Raw genomic sequence first — 22934 nt, 5'->3', positions numbered from 1 at the left:
GCTTTGAAATTAACTGATAACACAATTAATGACATTGCTTGGTGCCAGACAGGTGTTAATGTGAACCGCATGATCAAGAGCTCAATGGCTTCAATGGCTCAAGCAGCTGGCACCTTCAGCTGCTTTTCTGAAGCCCAAAACGGGTAGAACTTGCCAGTGTGGCTGCTCTGAAACCCAGAACACATAGGGCTTGTCAATTCTTTAGATTCTCTAGAGTATGTCCTGGGCAGATTTCCAAAAGAATAAAAGCTGATTATGTGCTCAGTGGCACACAAAAGCCCCCAGCCTTTTGCTTTGGATATATTGCTTGGGAAGAGCATCAACTGGTTTTCTTTGTGTTCTTGGGGCTGCTTGCTGCTCTGTTGACCCATGCATAGGAGCAGCCTTCTGCTCATGGTTAGTGCCCTCAGCCTCTCAGCCTGAGGGTCACACCAGCCAGGGGCCCCTGGATGTCACTTTGCTAATGGTGACATCCAGGCCCAGAGCCCCCCTCTTTGGAGCTCTGGCAGTGCCAATAGTTACCAGCCCGTTGCAGGACATACAGGCTTTATTACTCAGTGGTTCACATTTCAGATTATAAACTGGAAAGAAAGCAATCCTACTGACACATGAGAGAAAAGAAATGGTGTAGACACCAAGACATGAAAGATTGTTCAATTTTTGAAGTTTCTCCTAGTCCTCATTTTCAAGACTAGAGCATTATTTTTCCTCCTGCTCCCCTGTGTCAAAGATGTGTGTGTATATATCTCAGGGAAACAGCATGTGTTTAGTTAGGGTACTTTTTGTTGATGTTATAAAGGTTCTTGTTTCAGTGCCCACAAATTATTTTTGAAAGTAATTTCATGTTAAAGCATATGTTATCACCTACAGTGTTAAACCAAAAGTACTTTTGTTGTTCCATAACAAGGTACAAAGCAGGCAATAACCCTTTTTAAACACAGCTATTAAGATCAGTGCTGACTTATGTTGCATGTCACAGTATCTACCTAAGTCCTAGGCCTGCCAATACATGCTGTTATTTACAATGACAGCACTGCAAGTAAAATAGTTCTAATTTGGGTTCTGTTTTTGCTCTACGTACATGCTGTTATTTACAATGACAGCACTGCAAGTAAAATAGTTCTAATCTGTACACTGTGTATGAGTGTATATTTTAGCACAGGCAATACTGCAGTAATGAAAGTCCTCCAAAATGCTATCTAGTGGTGAGTTTGCAAGTTCATAAATTTACCAGTTATTCATGTTATCGTGTTTCAAAAATGTCAGGGCTTGGTGTGCTTCCAGTGATAGCATCTCTTTTGGAAAAAATGTGAACAAGATCACTTGAGCTATTTTTCTTTATGACGAGGGTATAAATACTGCTTTTCATTATCTGAAACCTTTAAACTGGTTCCATTGGAACATTTATATTTAACAGAGTATATTTTCTTTCCTCTCTCTCTCTGTCTTTTGTTTATGAAGTTAAAAGGGAATCAAATAAGATGTGTAGCAGTGCAGAAACTAAGAGTAATTGAGAAATTTGGATCATGTTGTCCCCATTTTCTTTCATGTGTTAACATTCTGTTAAAGAAACCACTTTTGACATTAGAAAATAAATACTGTACTACAGAATACAGAAGTTAGTTTATAACATCAATATTGTCCTATAAAAAAACAATTGAAAAAGTAATTTAACAGCCTTTTAAATGGTGCAGTTCTGAAACATGTTAAATAGGAAATAAACTCAAATTAGAATTTTCTTATTTTTTTAAAGAATTCATTTGTAGAGGATGATTTTATTGTGTTGGCAGACCAAAGCCAATGTTCCAAATGATGCTTTTGAAAATGCAGTTGGGTAAGGAGAATAGCATTAATTATGGACCTGTGATCCACAGAACAAATTTAGTATTGAGATGTCAGTGTTTTGTTTAATCAGACATATATAGAGGGGTAAATTAAAGGCTAGTGCTTCCCTCTAGAAGAGCAGAACCTCTTCCATGACATAATCAAGGACAAGATAGAAGGGCAAATGAGAAAGGTGCAAACCAAAGTAGGACTTCCATGGTAATATGCCTGATTTCATCTGGTGCCCACAAACCTTCCTTTGAGGCTCATCTTGGAACAAAAGCTGTCTAGGCTGTGCCTGGAGCTTCCTTTGCTCCCAGGGTGTTTTTCACTGAGTCCCTCACCCAGCACCCAAGGGTGTGCTGTGTTTGTTGGGTGCTTCACCCACACTTCTGTGTCTGTTCTGGGCAGCAGCCCTGTGTTGAGTTGGGTTTGAGGCCACCTCTGGTCACCTGTAGCTGGTTTCAATCAGCCTACAGGCACAGTCTGCTTACAACAGAGCTGATTCCAGCAGAAATCCTGTCCTGAAAGTAGAGCGAAGGAATCCTGATTGGGTTCATGTTTGCAGTAAGTTTAGAAAATGCTGGCTTTAAGCATGCTTGGCATGGTCTGCCTTCTTTTCATCCATGGCTATTCAAGAGGCTTACCACCACTTTCATTGTCAGTCTGATGTCTGTTCTTGATGCACCAAATCTGCTCTGTGCAGTCAGGGGAAGAACAATATTCACATAACCATGGGATTTCTCCATGACATGGATGGTGTGAACCCAAGTATGAAAAAAACCAAACCAACTATGATGCAGGTGACTTTCAGAAAACAGTACCTGCTCATATGTCAGATACACACAGTAAACAAAATAAAGTAACTTCTTCCAAACAAGGCAATATTTTCATATTTTTTCTAAAGAACAAAGAGTAAATGTGTTATTTATAGTGCTGGATGATGAGATAAACTGGAATAAAAATTTACATTAATAATCAAGCAATAGTGCAGTAAAGTATATCTGGTCTTGTGCATTTTGTTACAGCTTTCTTCATATGGTGGCTTCCTAAGTTACCAAGTGAAATCTTTTGGCTTACCTAGCGAGGGCATGGTTCTTCTGGATAAGAAACCTGATATACGACTAACAGTAAGCTTTGAAATACTATTGTTTTCTTATGAGCTATACAAATACCATGATTTTTATCTTACTTAACTGTGGCAAATTTTACTCTTATAGTGTACTTAACTATTAAAACATTAACTTAATAATTAAAACCATGTCTTGTGCATTTTGTTACAGCTTTCTTCATATGGTGGCTTCCTAAGTTACCAAGTGAAATCTTTTGGCTTACCTAGCGAGGGCATGGTTCTTCTGGATAAGAAACCTGATATACGACTAACAGTAAGCTTTGAAATACTATTGTTTTCTTATGAGCTATACAAATACCATGATTTTTATCTTACTTAACAACTATGGCAAATTTTACTCTTATAGTGTACTTAACTATTAAAACATTAACTTAATAATTAAAACCATTAACTATTTCTATAAAAGTGATTTTATTGTGTTTTGCTCAAAGCCACCAACACATGTCTCTGTTGCCAAAGTAACATTTTATTAAGCAGAACTGATTTGCAGACCAAGTCAAAAGATAAACCAGGATTTTCTCTGTAGAATATGCCTGTGGGGAAAAAAAAAATCAATCCATTGCACACTTGTCAACAAGTATGGCCTTATCTCTGCAAAAGATGCTCTGGATTTCATGAGTAATTAATCTCATTTTCTGTAAGATTTTTTTCAGCATAAAACTAAGCATAATTATAAGACTTCAAGGGACTGAAACAAAAATACAATTTAGTTGGCAGTTTTTTAATTTAACCACTTTAGAGCCAAAATTGAAATCTTTAACTGTTTGTTGAGATTCTCAAGAGGGTGTTTTGTTTCTTCACACCATCAGAAATACCAATTGAATGCTCTAGGATTCTTATTGGGAAATGTACATCATAAACTGCTACCATAATACCCATAGTTGCTGGTGCACCAGGATGCAAAGAAGAGTGTTTCAAAATGCAAAACCATTTTTATTCTAAGGCAATAACTAGTTCCTCTGAAAGTTGATCAGCATTAATTTGATTCTCTTGATGTTTTACTCGAAAACAAGGTTGTTAGTAGGCAAAAGCAGAGAAAACCTTGCTGGCACCAGAGCACAGTGCTCACTAAACCACTTTCCTGAGAAAGACATGGTTTTCCTAGTGTTACTCAAACGACAGGATTAATGTGCTTCACCAAATTTTACTGCATCTGAACCCTTTCCCATAACAAGTAGTGAAACAGCAATGTTATATCCTCATTCTCACATAGGGCCAACAAATGGAAGTTGTTTATATGGATCCTAACAACCCACTGCCTGATCGTCAGAATTATGGCCGAGTGCAGCTGGTAGAGGTAAGAACTGAAAAAGGAATAGCCTTCTCTTTTCCTTCTAGAGTCGCATAAAAATACACACATATATGCAGAATATGTGCAGAAATACCAAATACCTGGTAATGGTGAGGAATATAAACTCAAATCCTGTAGACCTTAAATATAAAGAATATTTTTTCTCTCTTTACTGCCACATTGAACCTGGGTTCTGGTTCATGACACCTAGTTTTAGCACCTGGGTTGGGCATCTGGTACAATGTAGCCCTTAGCATTCCCTCCAGGGCAACGGAGTAATGCTGAATCAGTCCTCAATAGAAGGTGATTCATTGCAGCCACAGACTGTACTTAATAGGGATGGAATGAATTGTTATCTGTTTTCCTTGGTGTCTAGGTACTAGTTTAGAATGGGCTGTCCAACATTCAGATAGGTGAATTCACCAGGGATTATTCCTACCTTAAACCTGTGCTCAGAAGGTTGAACTGGATAATTTATTTCATATGCAGGCAAAGAAGATGTTTCTTCAAGCCAAATTCCGTTTTCAACAATGCTGTGTTTATTAAAGCAGAAAAGAAAGGATTCAGTTTCTAGAACTTCACTTACTCTTAAAAATAAAAATAAAACCATTTTTTATGGTTTGATGGGTGATATCTCAAAGAAATTTGGATGACTAAAGAAGCTACAGGCTTCTTCACTTTTGAATACCTTGAAGCCATACTTCCCTTGCATGGTCACAGCTACATCCGTTTCTTTATGCTTATTTTTGTTTTTTGCACCCATTGTGTGTCTACCCTCCTGGACACTATGGTGGCACTAGACAAGTCTGTTCCATGGGTGTTTTGTCCCTTTTTCTGTCCTCTGGTCTTCTTTGAAGCTACTCTTTCAAGCAGCTGTGCTCATTTTGTACCCCTTGATGTGCAGGGCAGCTTCAGGCACGCCAGCAGCGCCGAGCCGGTATCCCGGGAAGAGCTGCTGACCATCCTGTCCAGGCTGGATGGCTTGCACATCCGGGCACTGTACTTCACGGAGACTCAGCGCCTGACGCTTGGGGAGGTCGGGCTGGAGGAGGCCACCAGCGAGGGCAGCGGCAGCGTCGCGCTCAGCGTGGAGACGTGCGCCTGCCCGCCGGAGTACGCCGGTGACTCCTGCCAGGTGGGAAGCATTCGCCTCCGTACTGTGCCGTTACCTTCTGTCTTTTGCCTGCAGCTATACGTACTGGGTTAGTTAGAGCAGCTGGATGGTTGTTAAAGTAATTAATTGTGCTTCCTGTAAGCCTGTGCACTTGCTCGAGTGCTTTTGCCATCTGAGAAGCACTGTGGGGTTGTTCTACTTGTGATTGCTTTTATGGAGCTGCAAATGTAATTTTGCGTATGTAAGGCACTATAATGAGGGACTCTTCTATGATGCCCTCCAAGAGGCTGAATAATCTTACTTTACTGGAGAGAAGGTCAGAATTTACTTAATCAAAGTCTATGAGACCATACACAGCAAAGATTCCTGGTGTTTCTTATTTTAGCAGGGTCCAAGGGAAGTAGCCTGAATCCAAACAATTCAGGATACTATTTGTGTAGAAAAACATGTGAAATCTGAAATTAACGCATTTGCAAAAAATATTTGGAGATATGTTTATGAAAGATAGTGTAGGCTTTGCAAAATAATATTATTAGCTAAAGACTGGTGCTACAGCTGTATATCCTGTCCCTGATGCAGTTCCTGTAGCTGCAATTCTTTTGCTTGTCACTTTGCTTAGCTTAGAGCTTGGCTGTTGCTGTGTGTAAGCACCCAATGTAGCAGAATAAAGCACCAGAGAGATAAGCAGTGTACAAAGTGCACAAAATGTGAGGAATTACTCTCAGAAAATGGTTGAGCATTACCATAAAGTAGCAATTGCTGTACTAACCTTGCAGAAGCTTTTTGAATTGAGAATGAATGAATAATATCTAGGCTGGAGCAGCTGCAGAGAGACTGAAAAAACCATGTATGGCTGGCTTACATTTCATGTGTGCATCCACTGCTCAGGACAGCTAATTCATCATCTGCAGAATAACAATTTTGGAAATATTTTTGATTTTTTCACACTTTGGTTGCTCTGTGCCACACACAAATCGATGAGCCTTGACTGACAATTCTACTGCCATCCCATTGCTTTCAACATACTGCCTTGGTTAAATGAAGCCGTTGGGGTTTTTTAATGTAACCTGGTGAAAATACATAGCCAAAGGAAATGATCAAGGCACTCACAGGGAAGTTTGTAAGCCCTTTATATTTATTCAGCATTACTCAGGCAGTGATTTACTGCTCTAATCACCAAGCTCTGTCTGGCTGCCTTAGGTGGGGAGGAGGTGATGCCTGCCACACCCTGACTTAGGTATATATTGAGCTACAGGAACTGCGGAGTTACTTGTTAACCTCAGGAGTGGTGCTGTGTGCTGAGCGACTTGACTCACGGATAAAGTTTAAAGGTGGGGCCCATCCCGGCCCAGAACCTCATTAATCTGAGTCAGAAGCTGGAGGAGAAGGGGGCATAATAAGGGAAAGAACAGTGAGCACTGAAAGGAGAGCAGCGAATGTTCTCAGGGGAGCCAAAGTGAAGTGATGGCCCAAGCACAGAGGCCAAGAAATGCAGGATGGCTGGTTGTCACTTTAGTGTCCCTTGGGCACTGTCTAGCACAAGATATACAGCAGAGGCTCTCCTATCCCCAGCTTCAGGAGAGGAGTCAGTGGCAACAAGTTCAAATGGACTTTTATCCAAGAGAGGTAATTTGCTCATTTTTTCTTCCTCGCTTCCTTCCTTCTTTCACTTTGTTTTTAAGTGAACTGATTTGGTAACAACTTCTACATTACTTAATATAGAAGTAATGAGAAAATTAACCTTTTGTTTCAAAGTACTTTACTAACAAAATTGTGTACAAGAGGTTTGTTTAAAATTGCTGTTTAACTGAAGACAATGATCCTGAAAAGCACTTGAAAGTGCCTGGAGCTTTATCTTTATGTGGAATCAGTTTATCATTTGTGTGGAATCACAAATGCTGCTTCAAAAACAAAGTGCCCACATACTCCAAATGTGTCATTTTAAAGACAGCATAAATAGAAAAACAAAAGTCTGTACAGATTTTTTTTTTCCCCCAAATGCAATTAGATGTATTTTTTTAATGTCTGATTTATTTTTCTCTCCAAAAAGAGACTTTAAGTAAATAAAATAGATATGGATTAGAGCATGTATTTTACTTAGTCATGCTGCTTAATGTATTTCAGGCTCTGGTTTCTTCTGAAGCTGTGTATATTAGCTCCCTGTTGTTCAGGGAAAATATTCATCCTTTAAAAAATGTGTCTGAAAAACTTCAACTGTCTATTCTAAATTTAGTCCTTGCTCACACTGAAGTCAGTATTCAAAGCTGTTGATGGTGTTAGTATTCTGCATACTTCTTTTTTTTCCCCACAATTATCCTACATGTAGAAAAGGCAGAGATACCAGTAGTGATCGCTGTTTTTAACAGCAGTAATTCAATATTTCTTTTGGGATCTGCTTTGTAAGAGATGAGTCTTTTTTTTTTTTCCCCTGTGGTAGTTCTATCATTGAAAAATTCTCTGGTTAATCCTGCTTCTGCATAAATACTTATGCCTCCAGCCACTGGAATATGATTTGTGACACAATCCCGCAGACCCTTTGCTCTTCAGGTTGGTTCCATCAGTCTTGGTGGTGCAGTTACTATGAGGAGAGATTTATGGCTTTAGAGTTCAGCTGTCACTTGTTTTCTGCGTGTTGCTGGGGCCAGCCCCTGCCCGTGAGGCAGAGGCAAGGCATAGGTGCAGCTCACAAGAACATTGCTGCAGGCAGGAACCTGGGAGGTGCTGGCTTCGTGGGGAGCATAGCTTTCTCCCTGCTTCCGTAAGCCTCTGATCCTGCTTGCACCACACCAGCTTACTTCCCAGGGGAAAAGAGCTACAGAATGTGAAGGACAGACTGATGCCCTGTAATTTTTATTGTGGTTGGTGTGCCCAGAGTATTCCAGGAGAAGATGGGTGTGAATTTTTGATCTGTATGCAGAAGGACTTCATTTCCATGAGGAATTCCTTGTGATTTCCCTGCCCGTGCCAAGCAAGAGCCTGGTTTTAACACATTGGTTACTGCCTCCCTGCTGTAGGCAAACAAGCTTGATGTCTCTTCCTTCATTCAGAGTTTCCCTGAGGTTCAGCTCCCTGTTTAAATCCAACTGTGATCTGACAGGCTGTGCTCCTGCTCCTGTGCCCTCGATAGTTGGAACATTCTTCTCGTGCTTCCCCAGTCTCCAGGGCAAGCCTGTACTTAGAAACTAGACCACTGTGTTTTGTTACATCACCTAGCTATGTCTAGGTGTGGCTTTAGCTCCTGGTAGACTAAACTGTGGAAGTTGTGATGAATGTATATAAAACGTATCCAGAATTGTTTCCAAAGAATACACTGTAGTGAAATTATTATCAAGATATAACCACTAATTAGTATGTGAGATTTCCAGGTGCTCTTCTTTAGATTCACACTACAGTGTGCTTGTATGTTTTTCTGTCTTTAGAAATCATATTCTACAGCTTTGTACATAGCCACAGGAAATGCCTTTTTCTCCACGGTTAGAGTCAAAATGATTAAATCATCACTGCCAAACTGTCTAAAGCACAGGGTTCAGATGAAACTTTATCTCCATTAATTGCTATTTACTGCATTAAAAAGTTTAAGCAATTGTATGAGTTAGGAGAGCTTGAAAGGAAATTCATGCCTTCACTACTCCTTGGAAATGGAAAACATTTTCAAAATACACTTCCCGTAACATATAAAACTTCCTATCAATGCTCACCATTTTTTTTTCTTTCTTCTTGATGTCCAGGAGTGCAGCATTGGGTTTTATCGTGAGAATAAAGGAATATTTGCTGGACGCTGTGTGCCCTGCAACTGCAATGGAAATTCAAATAGATGTCAAGATGGTACTGGAAAATGTATTGTAAGTAATTAGTAACATCCAGTAAATTAGTGGGAAGAAAAGGAGGAAAAATACATTTCTCTTACTGCAGTATGGACCATACAGTATTGTTAATTTCCAAGCAACTAAGAATAATCCTTGTATGTCTCATTCTCTTAATTTTATTTTGTTAATGAGCATAAGATGTGTACACTTAAATGTAAATTTAATGTAACTGTGATTGATTGGAATAATTTGTGTTCTTGTCTTTCTTTTTTTCTTTCCCCTGTAATTTTTTGCTAGCTCATGGTTACAAAAAAGTCAGCAAACTTGTACATAAGGAAACATTTGTAGTTATTTATAATAAACATGGATCTTATCCTGGTATATGCAGTCCTGAGCTTTATACAGATGTACCAGGATATGTTTGGATAATGATGACAAACAGCACATTCATGTATAGCATAGGGCTTTGCAGAATCTTCTTTAATCAGCTTCAGTGCATCTCCACTAATCATAGTCTGTAGCTGATGGGTTAAAAAGTATTGAATAAGATGAAATTAAAGTAATAGAAGTTAGATTAATTAGGAGATTTCAGCTATTACAGAAAGTGTGGTGGGTCAGGTTTTGCACCCTGGCACACTGTATTAAACCCCAAGCAGCCCGATGGGAGTGGATCAGCCCCCAGCAATGGAAGTGTGACACTTGGCTGACTGTGCTTCTCCAGTGTATATCCATAATGCTGCTTTGAATAGTTTGTCCTGAAAAATTCCCCCTTAAAAAAACTTTTACTAATTTTTCATTTACTGTGCAAACAGGAACCTTGCCAACATCTTTCATGGTCTGTCTTTTCTGTTACTTCTCCCTCATTCGCAGTGCATCCATTCAGCCTGCGGCACATTCCTGCGCGTTATGTCATTCTCCCCAGCTTTGTTTCAACCAACCGTGTTGCTTTAATGGAAACTATAAACCAATTCAGCACATTCTGGGAGATGACTTACAGGCTGCTGCTTTGGAGGGGCAGGGCAGGCTGTGACAGGAAAGTGCTGTGGCACAGCAAGAAAGATCAAGAAGTTTCACTTCAAATTAGAGTTACGAAGGCAAATTTTACTTTCACCTCATGAAGTATGTGATCTAGGTTTTTCTTTATCCTGTCCTTCTCACAGCTGGATTAACTTTCAGATAGGTAGAGCTAAATCAGCCCTTAGTCCTGGGCAGGCAAAGTCATCCAGAATAATGTGGTGAAAAATGAAAGCCCTGAGGGCATTTATTTCCATCATGAATTTCTGCCTAACCAAGAGCAAGTTTGTCTCTCTGTAGAGGAGCCATGGTTCAAAAACCTGACATGGTGCAGAGAAGACAAGGAGGCTTCCCATTGTGGAGCCATCAAGTTCCACATCCAAAGTGCAAAGCTTGTTCACTTGGGTTCCTGCTCCTCACTGGACCCCCAGACCTGAGTACCTACATTTCTCAGTGTTGCTCCAGTGAGAGCTCCAGAGGCAGCTTTGTGAGGGAGGCTGAGCCCAGGCTGGTCCTTCCCCTGTGCAGCAGCACAGCCCTCCCTGGCTCAGACAGTCACTCTCCTGCTGCTGCATGCTGCTGGAAGGAGAGGAGTGCACTGCCATACTGCTGGAAGAGGGGGACAATGGAGGGCGCAGGGGGAGGTGGAGAAGAATGAAGACCTTGGTTCTCATGTGAAGGGAAAGAGCATTTCTCTGCCATTAATCAGGCTTTGTGTCCCCTGTGGTCCCTGCCCTTCCTCCTGGAAGGCACATTCCCTCAGCAGCAGCATGGTGCCGAGACTTGCTGATCCCACGGCGTGTTGCTTCATGTCATGGAGCCCCACGTGTTTGACGTAACCTCGGTGGCTCTGCTGTGGCACTGACACACTGCTCTCACTGCCTGGTGGCATATGGGGGCATACAGAGTCAGCTGGAAGTTGTCCTTTAGGGTTTGCAATACCTGATGGTTTGGAGGTGCTGTGACTCCAGGCATATCTGACCCTGTAAAACTTGAAGGAAGACCCACAAGGGCGTTGCTGCTCTGGCTGCATTGCACTGTGCCTAGGGAGCCCCAACCTTTATATGCCACGTAACTAGAGGAGCAGCATGGCACATTTATGCTGGCTTATATGTGAAATAGATGAAATCTTCTTTGCAATTACAGAATTGCTTCAGTTTCTATAGACAGAGTGAGCAAAGCAAAAAGCCAGGAGATGAACTTGTGGGAGGAGGTTGCTCTAAGATGAAACCAGCACACATATTTTAAATACATCTTTTTTACTCTTTCTGCAATTGAATGTATTATTCAGGATTATGAAAATTGATAGTAATTTTTTAGAAAGAGTCTGAATTTTCCATTAGGTTTTGCAGGAACATATATACCAACTTTTATAGAGGCCATATTTTGAAATGGTTTCTTTCGCAAACATAGTGCCTTTGTGATACTTGATTTAACTTCATGTCAAATGGCTCATATGAGAACTGGAACTTCTCCTCTTCTTTCCTAGAACCACAACCTTTTATCAGTGAGCCACAGATACAGTTCTTTAACCAAAATGAAAACAAGTTAGGGGTTACCACCTGAAGGAAGGGCATGTGGTTGAGGCAATCTGGTGTGAAGAAATGTGAAGGAGAATGGAGTTTTAGAGGAGATGGGAGAGAGAGAGCTGTTTCTCATTTGTAGGGAAAAACACCCCTCTTCTGCCAGTCATGGTAGTAGGTCTTCAAATGTAGCCCTGAGCCACTGAGGTCTCTGAAATGGAAGCACAGTTTGCTCAGTGACTGCTTCCAGCTGATTTCCCACTTTCTATTTTCTTTTGCTGTGTTAGTAAGCCTTCAGCTCTGTGGGACATTTGATCAGTCTGTTGCACAGAAGACAAACAGTTGTAGAACTTGGGAGTGTGAATGCCTCTCGACTGTTAGTCATTTGATATTTTTCTTATGCCTGCTTATGTATTTTTATGCTGCTTATGTACTTGAACAACTTCTATTTTAAATTAGAAACACTTTAGGTAATGCAAAGGCAACTTCCTTATTCTGTACCCATAAAATATGAACATATGACAATTAGGCAACACTAGAATTAAGAATGTTTCTAAATCAAGATATAATTCCTAACAATTTTATCATGGGAAAGGGGGTCAGCTGCATCAGTTTTAATTGTATTCTTAGCTTTTGCTTTCTATTATTTATTCCAGTTACTACAGAAAAATATAATTAACACACACACTGGAGAAACTACATGAAACTCAGTTCTGGTCTGAATCTACTAAGAGAAACAATTTTTGTATTTGTTTAATGAGATTTTTAAAGTAATGCACTTGGGCTTAATTGATTGCATGCTTTTTACATGGTACCTGCCTTCTAAGTAGTGTTAAGATGCAAAATTGAAAGTTTTATTTATATATAAGTACATATATTTAAACATAGTGATTTTTAACTGTAATATGAAGACAGAGAGAGAGGATTAATGGAATGCTCCTTTACTAACTATGCATTTGGTTGAGTTTCTTAAAAAATATGTTGAATTCAACTTATCGGTTGTTTTTCCACAAGAGAGAGGAAATTGGGCTTTGTACAGTTAGAAAATTGACTGAAACTGTTCTATCCTAATTGTGAAGGCAATTTTGCAGTAAATCTTGCTTATATGGAAGAAAAAGAGCATATTCTCTGAGTAAATAGGCTGTATTTTTTAAATAATAGTAAAGCCATATTGAGTGATAAAGCCCTGCTAAATGTCTTGCTCGTTTCCTTTCCAAGGACTGTCAGTACAATACTGCTGGGGAGAAATGTGAGCACTGTAAAGATGGTTATTTTGGAGATGCCACTCAAGGTTCCTGCCGGGAATGTCCTTGCCCATATACAAACAGGTACAGTAAAAGCTTGTAAGAAGAGTCAAGCAGGGGGTGGGAAGAAAACGGAAAAAGAAAAAAAGAGGAAGAGAGAGAGAAAATCCCAAAGCCCAAACTCTGCTACCCTAGGAGTATAATGATCTTCTCCTCTGTTCTCATATTGAGAGCTTGGTGGTCTGTCTCACAGCATTGCCTTTTTTAATAAACTGAGTATTCAAATTCTCATCCAGATCCTGATCTTCAGAGGCACACTGCTCATAGCCTTGGGGAGACTCAGAGAGTAGAAGTGGGCTTTTTTTCAAAACCACCAGAACTTCCTTCATAATGAGAAATATACAATGAGGTCTTTTCCCTTACTGGGCATATCCAGAATCCTCCTTTTTTACTGGAATGCAAGATGTTTAGCACCATTACTCTGGCTAGAAAATAAGAGAAAACAGTGAAACATCTCTTTTTATAGGAATTCAGAAAAATAATTAAGATGCAAACAAAAAAAAATATAAAAACATTTAAGGTCTTAAGCACTTATCTAAAACTCTAAAAGAGTGTGATCGCTTTATCTTGTCAAAGTTCTGTTTGAAGTGCAAACGTACTGAGATGAAAGGTGAAAAAATGAAACTTGCTTGTATCTAATAAGGTTGCCAGGCTTTTAAAACTGAGCAGTTAATTACATTTTAAATGCGTGGTATATTTAGCCAGATTGTCATCATTGGTCACCTCTAAACCATGGTAAATAAAATAAAATTAAAAAAAAAAACCAAAACAGCAAACCCTAAGCTATAAATTGCTAAAGGCACCACATGGTATTTGCCAGGTGCATTAGCACACACCACCATAACCTTAAGTAGGAGATTTACACCATCAGACAATAGACAGGTTTATCATTTATCAGAGAACTCTCTGATAGATCTGGTTTTGACAGCCTCTTCTGCAGGTGCTTGCCTGAGGCTGACTGAACATGTTTTTAGTCATCATTTGCTTTCAGAGTTCTGAAATATCTAGGGAGACCATAAACCTGTGCAGTTTCATAACTGCAGATTAGGGTGGTGAATATCGTTCTTGACATAGGAAATGCACCCCACCTGGCATTACTGGAATTAACAATTTTTCATCCAGTCAATTCCAGCAATTCTTAGTGCAGACCTCTGTCTTTGATACACAGACTTGCTTTATCCAACCATTCATAGATTAAAAAATGAAAATAGCAAACATGGCCCTGCTTCACCTCCTGCCTTCTCCTTCACAAACATTGAACTTTGAATCTAGGCAAATCTGCTTGAAGGAGCAGAGAAGAAAGTTCATTGTGTTAACCAGATCCTTGGGATTTCAAAAACTGTGCACACCTCTACTTTGCCTTGGTTAAAAAAAACCCTAAACAACATTAGCTATGTAGAAATATCCTTTAATGTTCTCATCCATTAAAAAGGAAAAAAAAAGCATAAACATGAGGAAATGTCTGTCTAGCACAGGCTATTGGTTCTTGCCGACTAAGATAAAGTAGCTACCCAGACTTGTTTTATGACATCACTATTAAGGTTTGTTTTAGGGATTCCTTTGGGTAGTGAACTATTATACTTAGTCCACAGGGCCAAGAAATTATAATTTTTTGAGTTCTAAGGAAATGACTTGCACAAAAGAATATGAAACTTCAAAGAATTAGCCACAATAAATTGTCTAGAGGCAATTAAATTAGCTGAGAAGTAATTTGGTTGTGTAAAAACTTTTTAATCTGAAAGTCATTAAACTGAACCTCTGGAGTGTAAAACCTATTTGATCATGTGCTCACATTAATTTTTTCTTCTCAAAGATTTGCAGCAGGCTGTGTGGCAAATGGTGAAGAAATCCAGTGTCTCTGCAAGGAAGGCTACACTGGAGCTCGTTGTGAACGGTGAGTAACCTGTTTCTCAAAACTAAGAGTTTTGAGAGGCACAACAAAAGGAGGGATGTCTGTATTGGGACAGACACATGTGGACATATGGACATGCACCTGTGCACAGTATGCATGTACATAAGGAGCAGCTATTTATATGAACAGCTGCTGAAGAGTGGTGCCGTGGTGTAATTCCAGTCACAAACTCAATGCTCCCTGGGGAAATGTAAGCAATTCTCCACAGACTACTGACTGCACCATTTTTACCTAAGAGGTGTCTGCCTCTTTGCTGAAGTGCCCTATGCCTCGCCTCATCCTGCACTCCCTCTTATTTCACCCCTTTTCAAGTTAAAAACATTTTCCCCTTTCCTCCAGGGTATACAATGGTGCCTCAGTGGTCTTATCCAACAGAAACCATGTAACATTTAGCACCATACCCTTCATCCCAAATTATTCTCAGTTGGCAATTACACAGACCAGGCTGAAGCCGTCTCTTTTGCTGGAACATTGCAGCAGTCTGGCAAAGCAAGAGAGGAACAGCATGACGGTTTCAGGCAGGCAGAGGAACCAATTTCACTGACTTTCAAATCCAGAGAGAACTGAAGTGTAATGCAGTGGTGTTGTCTGGTTTGTTAATTTGAAGCTAATAAGTCATGATGTCACATCTGAAGACAGGACCTGCAGTAGGACATGATCTTGTCCTCCAAGACTGGTACCTTTGACCCTGTCTAATCTGCAGGTTGTAGGTCTTTTCTGTTCCAGGTATAGCTGTACCTCAGCTGCTCATCATGGCCCTTTGATCCTGCATTATCACCCTTGTAGGTCTTACCACTGAGTGACTTCTAGGAATGTTACCTATCCAGTGTAAACAATATACATATAAACAATATATTTTATCTTTAAAATATTTAGAGATCAGTCACATGGACTGCTTTGCTGGTAGGAGGCAAGAGGGGGTATCACACAGCAGAAGGGTGATGATGTCATTCAGTGCTGTTGCTGTTTGAAATATCAGCTGTGCATGCAGTCTGATCCCCCTCAGAATGTGTTTCCTGGTGGGATCACAGGCCAGAATGGTACGGTTTGCTTGGTTAAGCCTTGTCAAATTCTTGTCAGATTAAGTGAATTATTCCTGCAAGAGCACTGTGGGAGTTCTTTTATTTTTAGAAAAAATCCTCCAGCACTCGCAAAGATATTTTTAGCATAGTGCAGAGGATACTGTAAATCAAAAATATATTTTTTCTGTCTAAGTCAAGACATGAAATCAAAAGTTCTTGAAAGTTTCTTCAGGCAAACTGAGTTTTTATCTCAAGGGAAAGTACATTTCACAAAATTAGCTTCAACTACTTAATCAAAATTACTTGTATCTCTTTATCTAGCTGTGCTCCTGGATATTTTGGAAATCCACAAAAATATGGAGGCTTCTGTCAGAAATGTAACTGTAACAATAATGGACAACTGGCTAGCTGTGACCACCTGACTGGAGGTATGTGAGGGCCTGTGAATGTAGCATTGTTCTGAATGGAAGAGAGCATTTTTTTCTGTTTGGGAAGCAAAGAAGGAAGCTACTTGGATAAGAGGAACTGCAGGAAATATCTGGACTTAAAAGAAATGTAGATAATTTTTCCAAAATTTAAGATTTCCTAAAATGCAACACAACAGTAATAGAAGGGCTGTCCCTGAGTCATCAGATTTACCCTTCTAAATGGTTTTGTCCTGTATTTCCCTTCGTAAATACTGCTAACTTTTTGTTTTTGTTTCATGGCAGTGTTTTTAAATATATCATGGTTCCTTTGTTGACAGGGTTAAATAATATCCTGCCAGTCTGTCCTACGGATTTAGGAAACTGAGCATCCTGAAAATGCCTTTTTAAAATGTATTTGGCACAGTTCAGTGAAATCTTCAGAGTCTGCTTCAGGCACTGCTGTCTTAGGTATCCAAGCTGTCTGCATTTGCAGTGGAAGTTAGAACCTGACTCAGGAGACTCTTTTATAAATCCTGCTATGCTGCTCTTTTAGCTAAAACATTAATGATTTCCCAGAATCAGTCACACATGTACTTCACGACTAGTAAGCTCTTACATAATGATATGAGCATATGTTTGCTTTATCTATTAGAATTCTGAAGTAAAGGGCCTGATCTTACATTTCTCAGAGTGTCTTTACCTCAATCCACCTCAGTCCCTTGTGATACTCCTTTATATTCAGAATCTCAGAGGCCACTGCTCCTGAAATGTCCTTGATTCTCCCATATTTTCTTTCACCAATAACATTTCACTCTTTCTTCCCTGTAGACAGATTTTCTTCTTCATATGTTAGTGAAGTTTCCAGCTAACAACTCCAAATATTTCTGTCCTCTTCATTTCTCTGCACTGCTGTTCATCCTGCAGTCTATTAACTGCAAGGAACCCATTGTCTTTCCTTGGCCACAGAAATCAGAAACAGCAGGTGATGTGAACTGCTGTTGGCAGCTGGTGCAATTTTTCAATAGCTTGCTCTCATTTCATATTTCATCATTGAAGTAATACATCTCTATTATATGGAACAGATCCAAGCAGTGTTTGATGTTTTATCATTCCTTTCTTTTTTGAAGCAACAGTTTGCTAGGACAAACTAATCCGTAGGGCAATATTCAACAAGCCAGTTTGTTTTCCTCCTCATCAGCATTAGTCCCTTTCTCTGTATAAGGGGTAAGCCCCTCTGAGATCACCGGCACAGCACGTTCTAGCAGGTTCCTTTTGCGTGATGTTCGGCACTTTGCCAGCACGTCACCATTTCTTGGCTGATGTTGGTGCACAAGCTGTAATAATAGTTTTATTTAATTGGTACTTCATGGTGACGGCTGACATGGGCCTGCTGTTAGCTGAACTACACAACAGCAGAATTGCATGGATGTTTGCATTTCAGAGGAATTTCCTTCATCCTCTTAAAAATATATTCTTATGATTTTTCTACTTTTGGCAGCAGTGATCACCACCAATCCCATTTAACTTCCTGATGACTTAATGTGCAAGTGCCAAAGGAAATGGCACAGCTAGGCAATTTGTTCCAGGCTGTTTCATGCCGCTGGTAAAGTTCAGGTCCAATTTAATCACTGTATCCTCTCACAAGTTGCAAACTGTTGATGACTCTTGACTCTATACTGAGTGCATCCTTTTCCCTTAGAGTAAATGACATAGAATCATTAAGGTTGGAAAAGACTTTCAGGATCATCAGGTTCAATCTTTGACCAAGATGCACAGCTCTTTTCATTTTCAAGAGGAGATGAGAGCTTGGCAGTGGGACGAAGCCTGTAAAAGGAACTCGGGCATCAAGATGGGGAGACTCCTGTCCTATTATGACACTTTTAGGAGCCAATTCCTCTCCTGCATCCTAGAAGTTAGTATCCTAGGATGTTACTCCATGTGCACCTGGAGACTGTTAAGCTTCTTATAACAGGGTTTGTAAAAACCAAACAAAAGAGTGCATTGGACAGGAAATCACCTGCACTGGCTTGTTGGAAAGTCTGAGGGCAATGTTTGTTATATACGACCTGCATCTGTGGTCCAAGCTGCTTGCCTTGTCTTACATACAGTGCCTCCATCTATTCACACACACTGTGGATTTCTCTCAAGCTTGATTAATACCATAATCTTGCGAGCTGTGGCAGGCATGAAGGAAGGCCATAAATATTTCTCAGTTCCTTGTGGGTAAGACGTTCTTTGGGGAATCAGAACCTGTGGTTTGAACCTGGATACTGAAGTAGATAAAAGGGGCTTGAACCTATGTCCTGGGTGAAGTTCTATAACAATATAATCTTGTCTCCAATCCTAGACAAATTCTAGCAATACATTTTGCACACTTGGTGTGAGAGGGTTTCCTGCTCCTATCCAAGTAGCATATATTGTGGGATTACAGCAGGTTTCCTTTGTGGGATGGAAAAGGTGTTGCTTTCATCAAGGCATTAGTGGGAATTAAATGTTCTGGTCTGCTCAAGCCTTCTGAGCATTTCAGCTCATTCACAGTGGGTGTGGATTTATGAAAGGGCAGCATCATGTTTTAATGGCTCCCAAACATGAAAAGTGAGGGAAAAAATGCAGTAGTATTTCCATAAGAAGACTTTGGTTACTAATGACTAATCTTGTGATTTCAGAATGTTTCAATAATGAACCAAAAGATGTGGATCCCAATGAAGATTGTGACTGTAAGTGATAAAATAGAACTGCACTTGCATTACTTTCAGCTGGTTCTGAATACATACTGCTGACTCTTTTAAGGGTGACATAGTTTAAAAAGGACTGAGATATCCTGTAATGAATGTTTTAAAAGCAAGCATTCAACCAGATACTTGGAAAAATTATTAAAGAGGTGTACTCATCTAGTCAGGTGTAAATGAAACCTCCTCCTTACTTCTGACTTAAGTCACTTTCCTTAATGCTGCAGGCTTTGTTGTTGCCTTTGTTCTTCTGACTACACCAGGTGACAAGCTTCAAAGCTTTTGCACCATGACTGATGTGTTCAGTGAAATGTTCTCTGTGTTAAATATCAATGATATGTATTGATTTCCACTGCTCCCTCCAGCCTGCGACAGCTGTGTGATTACACTGCTGAAGGATTTGAGCACAATGGGTGATGAGCTTCAGCTCATCAAGTCTCAGCTGCAAAATGTCCATGCAAGTACCCACACTCTGGAGCAGATGAGAGACCTGGAAACACGCATCAAGGACTTAAAGGTAGGCACACAGAAATACAGAAAAGTGGATTTCAGATTAAGTGGATAGGCAGTGAACCCAGGAACCTTTGCCATAGGCTTGTCACTTGCAAGAAGACATACATCAACCCTGGATTCCAAATACCAAATGCTGGCAGCAGTGGGCTTCACTTGGTAGAAGGTAGCTCTGGTTTCCATGTCATGCTCTGAAACACAATCAGTATTGCAGCTTTTCTGAGGCCTGCTCACCTTGGAAGTTATACCTCTGAGGTGTCCCTCTAGCTATGTCTTTTTAAAGCACTTCCTGTCTCTGCATTACTGAAAACCCCCAGCATTCCACTTGTCATTACCAAAATTCATTTAAAAAATGTTCTTTGGAATAGCAGTTGCTATACTTACAGATAAAACCCTCAGGTTTTGGGAAGGAATTGTTCAGTTTTCATATCAGTAATTCTGCTTGTATCTATCTTGGGTAAAGATTTAATCCAGTGAATTTTTTGTTTTTTTTTGTCTGCTGTGCAGTGAGTGATTTATTGGATTAATTTTTTCCTTTCTTTTCAGGTCTTATTGAATAATTACCGTTCTGCTGTTCATAATCAAGGTTCGAAGGTAGATGAGTTGGAGACAGAATTCATTAAACTAAATCGTGCTGTAAATGCTCTCCAGGAAAAGGTGATTTACCAAATCAATTTAAAAGTACATGTCTCCTGACTATGTATTAGCATGCTGTATCCAGATACTTTTAATCTAATAGTTTTTTTCCTTGCTAGGCTGAAATGAACTACAAAGAAGCTGAGAGATTATTTAACAATTTTGGCCAAACTCATCAGAAAGGAAAGGATTTGGTTTCACAAATACAAGTGGTGGTCAACAATATACGAGGTAAAAAAAAAATTTCTAACTCATGTTTTATTTATAGCATCTTTAAGTTTTTTTATAGCTTATTTGCAATCTCCTTAATTACAAATAAGTTTTCTTAGAAAACAACTTTGTAGATCAGAATTTAGTCACAGCTGTAATATTCACTCTTCCTATTAGAAAGCTAATATATAATAGTTTAGGACCCTACTTTCTCTATGAAGTGAAAAGGGACAGAGAAGCTTCACTATAGAGACACTTCTAGCAACAAATTTGACTATCCTGACTCAAGTCTAATTTTGTTCTGGGTTGTTATCATGGGCTCTTTAAAGTTAGCTTAAAATTATTTCAGTGAACTTGATCATTTGGGACAAATTTCAAGGCCAATGCCATCTTGCTCTCCCTGGTTGTGTGTCATAGGATACTTTTCATCTTAATAGAATCAATGGAAGATGAATCTGTTTCATTAAGGAAAAAAAGACATGCCTGCCTATTCCTGAATTCATTAACGAAGCAGATCCATCTCGGAAGATGTTGGCTCCGTCATTTGGGAATTTTGAATAGGCTTAAGCACATCCTGTTTTTAACTTTGACAGTGTTTTTTTTCTCCAGCACTCTTGGAACAGGTAGCTGGCACAGACGCAGAAGGCAACAACCTGCCCCTGGGAGATGCCTCTGAGGAGCTGGCTGAAGCTCAGCGCATGATGGCCGAGATGCGGAGCCGCAACTTCGGCCAGCTGCAAGCTGAGGCAGAGAAGGAGCGGGCGGAAGCTCAGCAGTGTAAGTGCTTGTTCTCTCAGCTTCTGGCTTTCTAGAAAGATCAGTCTTAAATCTGAAGAATTATTGGTTGGGTTGGAGTAGAGGGAGAGGCCTTTTGCAGGGTGTCCCTGAGATTTGATGTTGTTCTTAGTCGGCAGGAAAGTGATAGTTCTGGAGGGGATTTAAAGGCATTTTTAGTGTGTTACAGAAGAAAATGGATTGAGCTGGGGAAGAAACCCAGTAGAGCCTTCTTTTGTAACTAGATCAATCTCAATAAAATAAAGATGTAGCTAATCCTAACACACCTATGCAACACTTCTGTGTATTGTAAGAGATAGGCAATGGTACACAGAGTTATTTTAGAGGAATTGTGTGTTCCATTTAACAACAGATTTTCAGAAGCTGCTAGAGTAGTCCAAGGGCCAGGTCATAAAAGGACAAGGAAGTTCAATTCTAGTTGCACTAGTTGTACTCCCTGTCATGTTCTCTGCAAGTGTTTGACTGGGACATTCAGAAACTTGATTCCTGACAGTGGAGACATCAAGAAAAGTTGCAGGCTTATCTCCTAATCAGGGGCATAGTGGAGGAATGTGAAATGTGCATGTCACCCATATGTGTGACAGTTAATTTCAACCAACCTTGAACATTGATACCTACCTCTGAGTGACTCTTCTGTCTCCTGTTTTGTCAGCAGTGAAATGGGCATGCTAAAGAGTGTGATTAATTTGACATATTTTGTTTCGATGTTCTTTGAAATTAAATGTGCTCATATCTCTCTATTGATTACAGAGGAGGCTTTGATAATGACATATTTTATGTTTCTATGTTCTTTGAAATTAAATGTGCTCATATCTCTATTGATTACAGAGGAGACTTTGATAGCTAGCACAGTTGTAGATGTCTACATTGTAGATGAAATTGTTATTTCCATATAAAAAAGAAAATTAGTGTTTTCAGATCAGTGTCATCCTTACTTAATTAAGAGAACATTTATCTGTATTCTATGTCTGCAGCAGCAAACTAGTGAGCAGATTTGATCCAGAGAGATGCTAAATAGTATCTTTGCTGTAGTAGCACTGAAATTAGCATTGCAGAAGATGCTCAGTTCACATAAGTACAGCTTTATAATCCTAAATGCCAAGGCCTTTTTAGCAAAGTTTGTTCTTGCTCCCTCCTTCTCTGAACAAAACTTTTCTTTCTGGTCCTGATACTGCAGTACTGGCACGCATTAAGAATGAACTACAGAAGTATCAGCAAGAGAATCGTGGGCTTATTAAAGTTGTGAGGGATGCACTGAATGAGTATGAATCCAAAATCGCTGACCTTCGTGAAGCTCTGAATGATGCGACAGCTCAAATCAAGCAGGCTGAAGGCTTAAACAGAGACAACACAGTTCTGTTAGAAGACGTTAAGGTAATGTTGGGCATCAGGAGAAAAAAAATTAAACCTCAGAAGATAAGTGGTTTTGGTTGCTGCTTTTGACCTCACAAAACACTAATTCTTTCTAGACTTTCTTCAGGGTCTCTTTCCATCTTCTGACGGGTGTGTGAACAGGTGTGAATGTGGTGTACTGCTGCTTATGGCCTCTTTGTGTGACCAGAACAGTGAGACCAAGACATAGCTCTGAGAGCAGGGAAGGACAGTCTCTTCCCAGCACTTCTTTCCAGCTGCCACTAGTGCTTTTGTTTCCTTTTCTAGACCAAATTTGTGCTGCTGATGTGCATTTCATAGTAAGTTCTTTAAT

General features: G+C 39.8%; 1 protein-coding gene across 4 annotated transcripts in view; it reads left to right on the top strand.

Moving 5' to 3' along the window:
- LOC120512136 (laminin subunit alpha-3-like) overlaps positions 1-22934 on the top strand; it is a 68407-nt gene that overhangs the window by 21043 nt on the left and 24430 nt on the right. For all 4 annotated transcript variants that reach the window (XR_005629946.1, XM_039730123.1, XM_039730124.1 and 1 more), the window contains 13 exons: positions 2853-2954; positions 4170-4253; positions 5152-5382; positions 9090-9203; positions 12923-13032; positions 14822-14902; positions 16264-16370; positions 19016-19066; positions 19444-19595; positions 20135-20245; positions 20344-20455; positions 21044-21211; positions 22407-22603. Coding sequence is in view for 3 of the 4 variants with exons in the window: in XM_039730123.1 (XP_039586057.1) it covers positions 2853-2954; positions 4170-4253; positions 5152-5382; positions 9090-9203; positions 12923-13032; positions 14822-14902; positions 16264-16370; positions 19016-19066; positions 19444-19595; positions 20135-20245; positions 20344-20455; positions 21044-21211; positions 22407-22603 (1620 nt within the window). In the remaining variant the exon portion in view is untranslated. The remainder of the gene's footprint in view (positions 1-2852; positions 2955-4169; positions 4254-5151; positions 5383-9089; positions 9204-12922; positions 13033-14821; positions 14903-16263; positions 16371-19015; positions 19067-19443; positions 19596-20134; positions 20246-20343; positions 20456-21043; positions 21212-22406; positions 22604-22934) is intronic.

This window comes from Passer montanus, unplaced genomic scaffold (genome assembly GCF_014805655.1).
Source record: "Passer montanus isolate IOZ18808 unplaced genomic scaffold, ASM1480565v1 scaffold70, whole genome shotgun sequence".
Lineage (NCBI taxonomy): Eukaryota > Metazoa > Chordata > Aves > Passeriformes > Passeridae > Passer > Passer montanus.
Note: the sequence above shows the minus strand (reverse complement) of the source record. Positions and strands in the feature narration are given on the sequence as shown.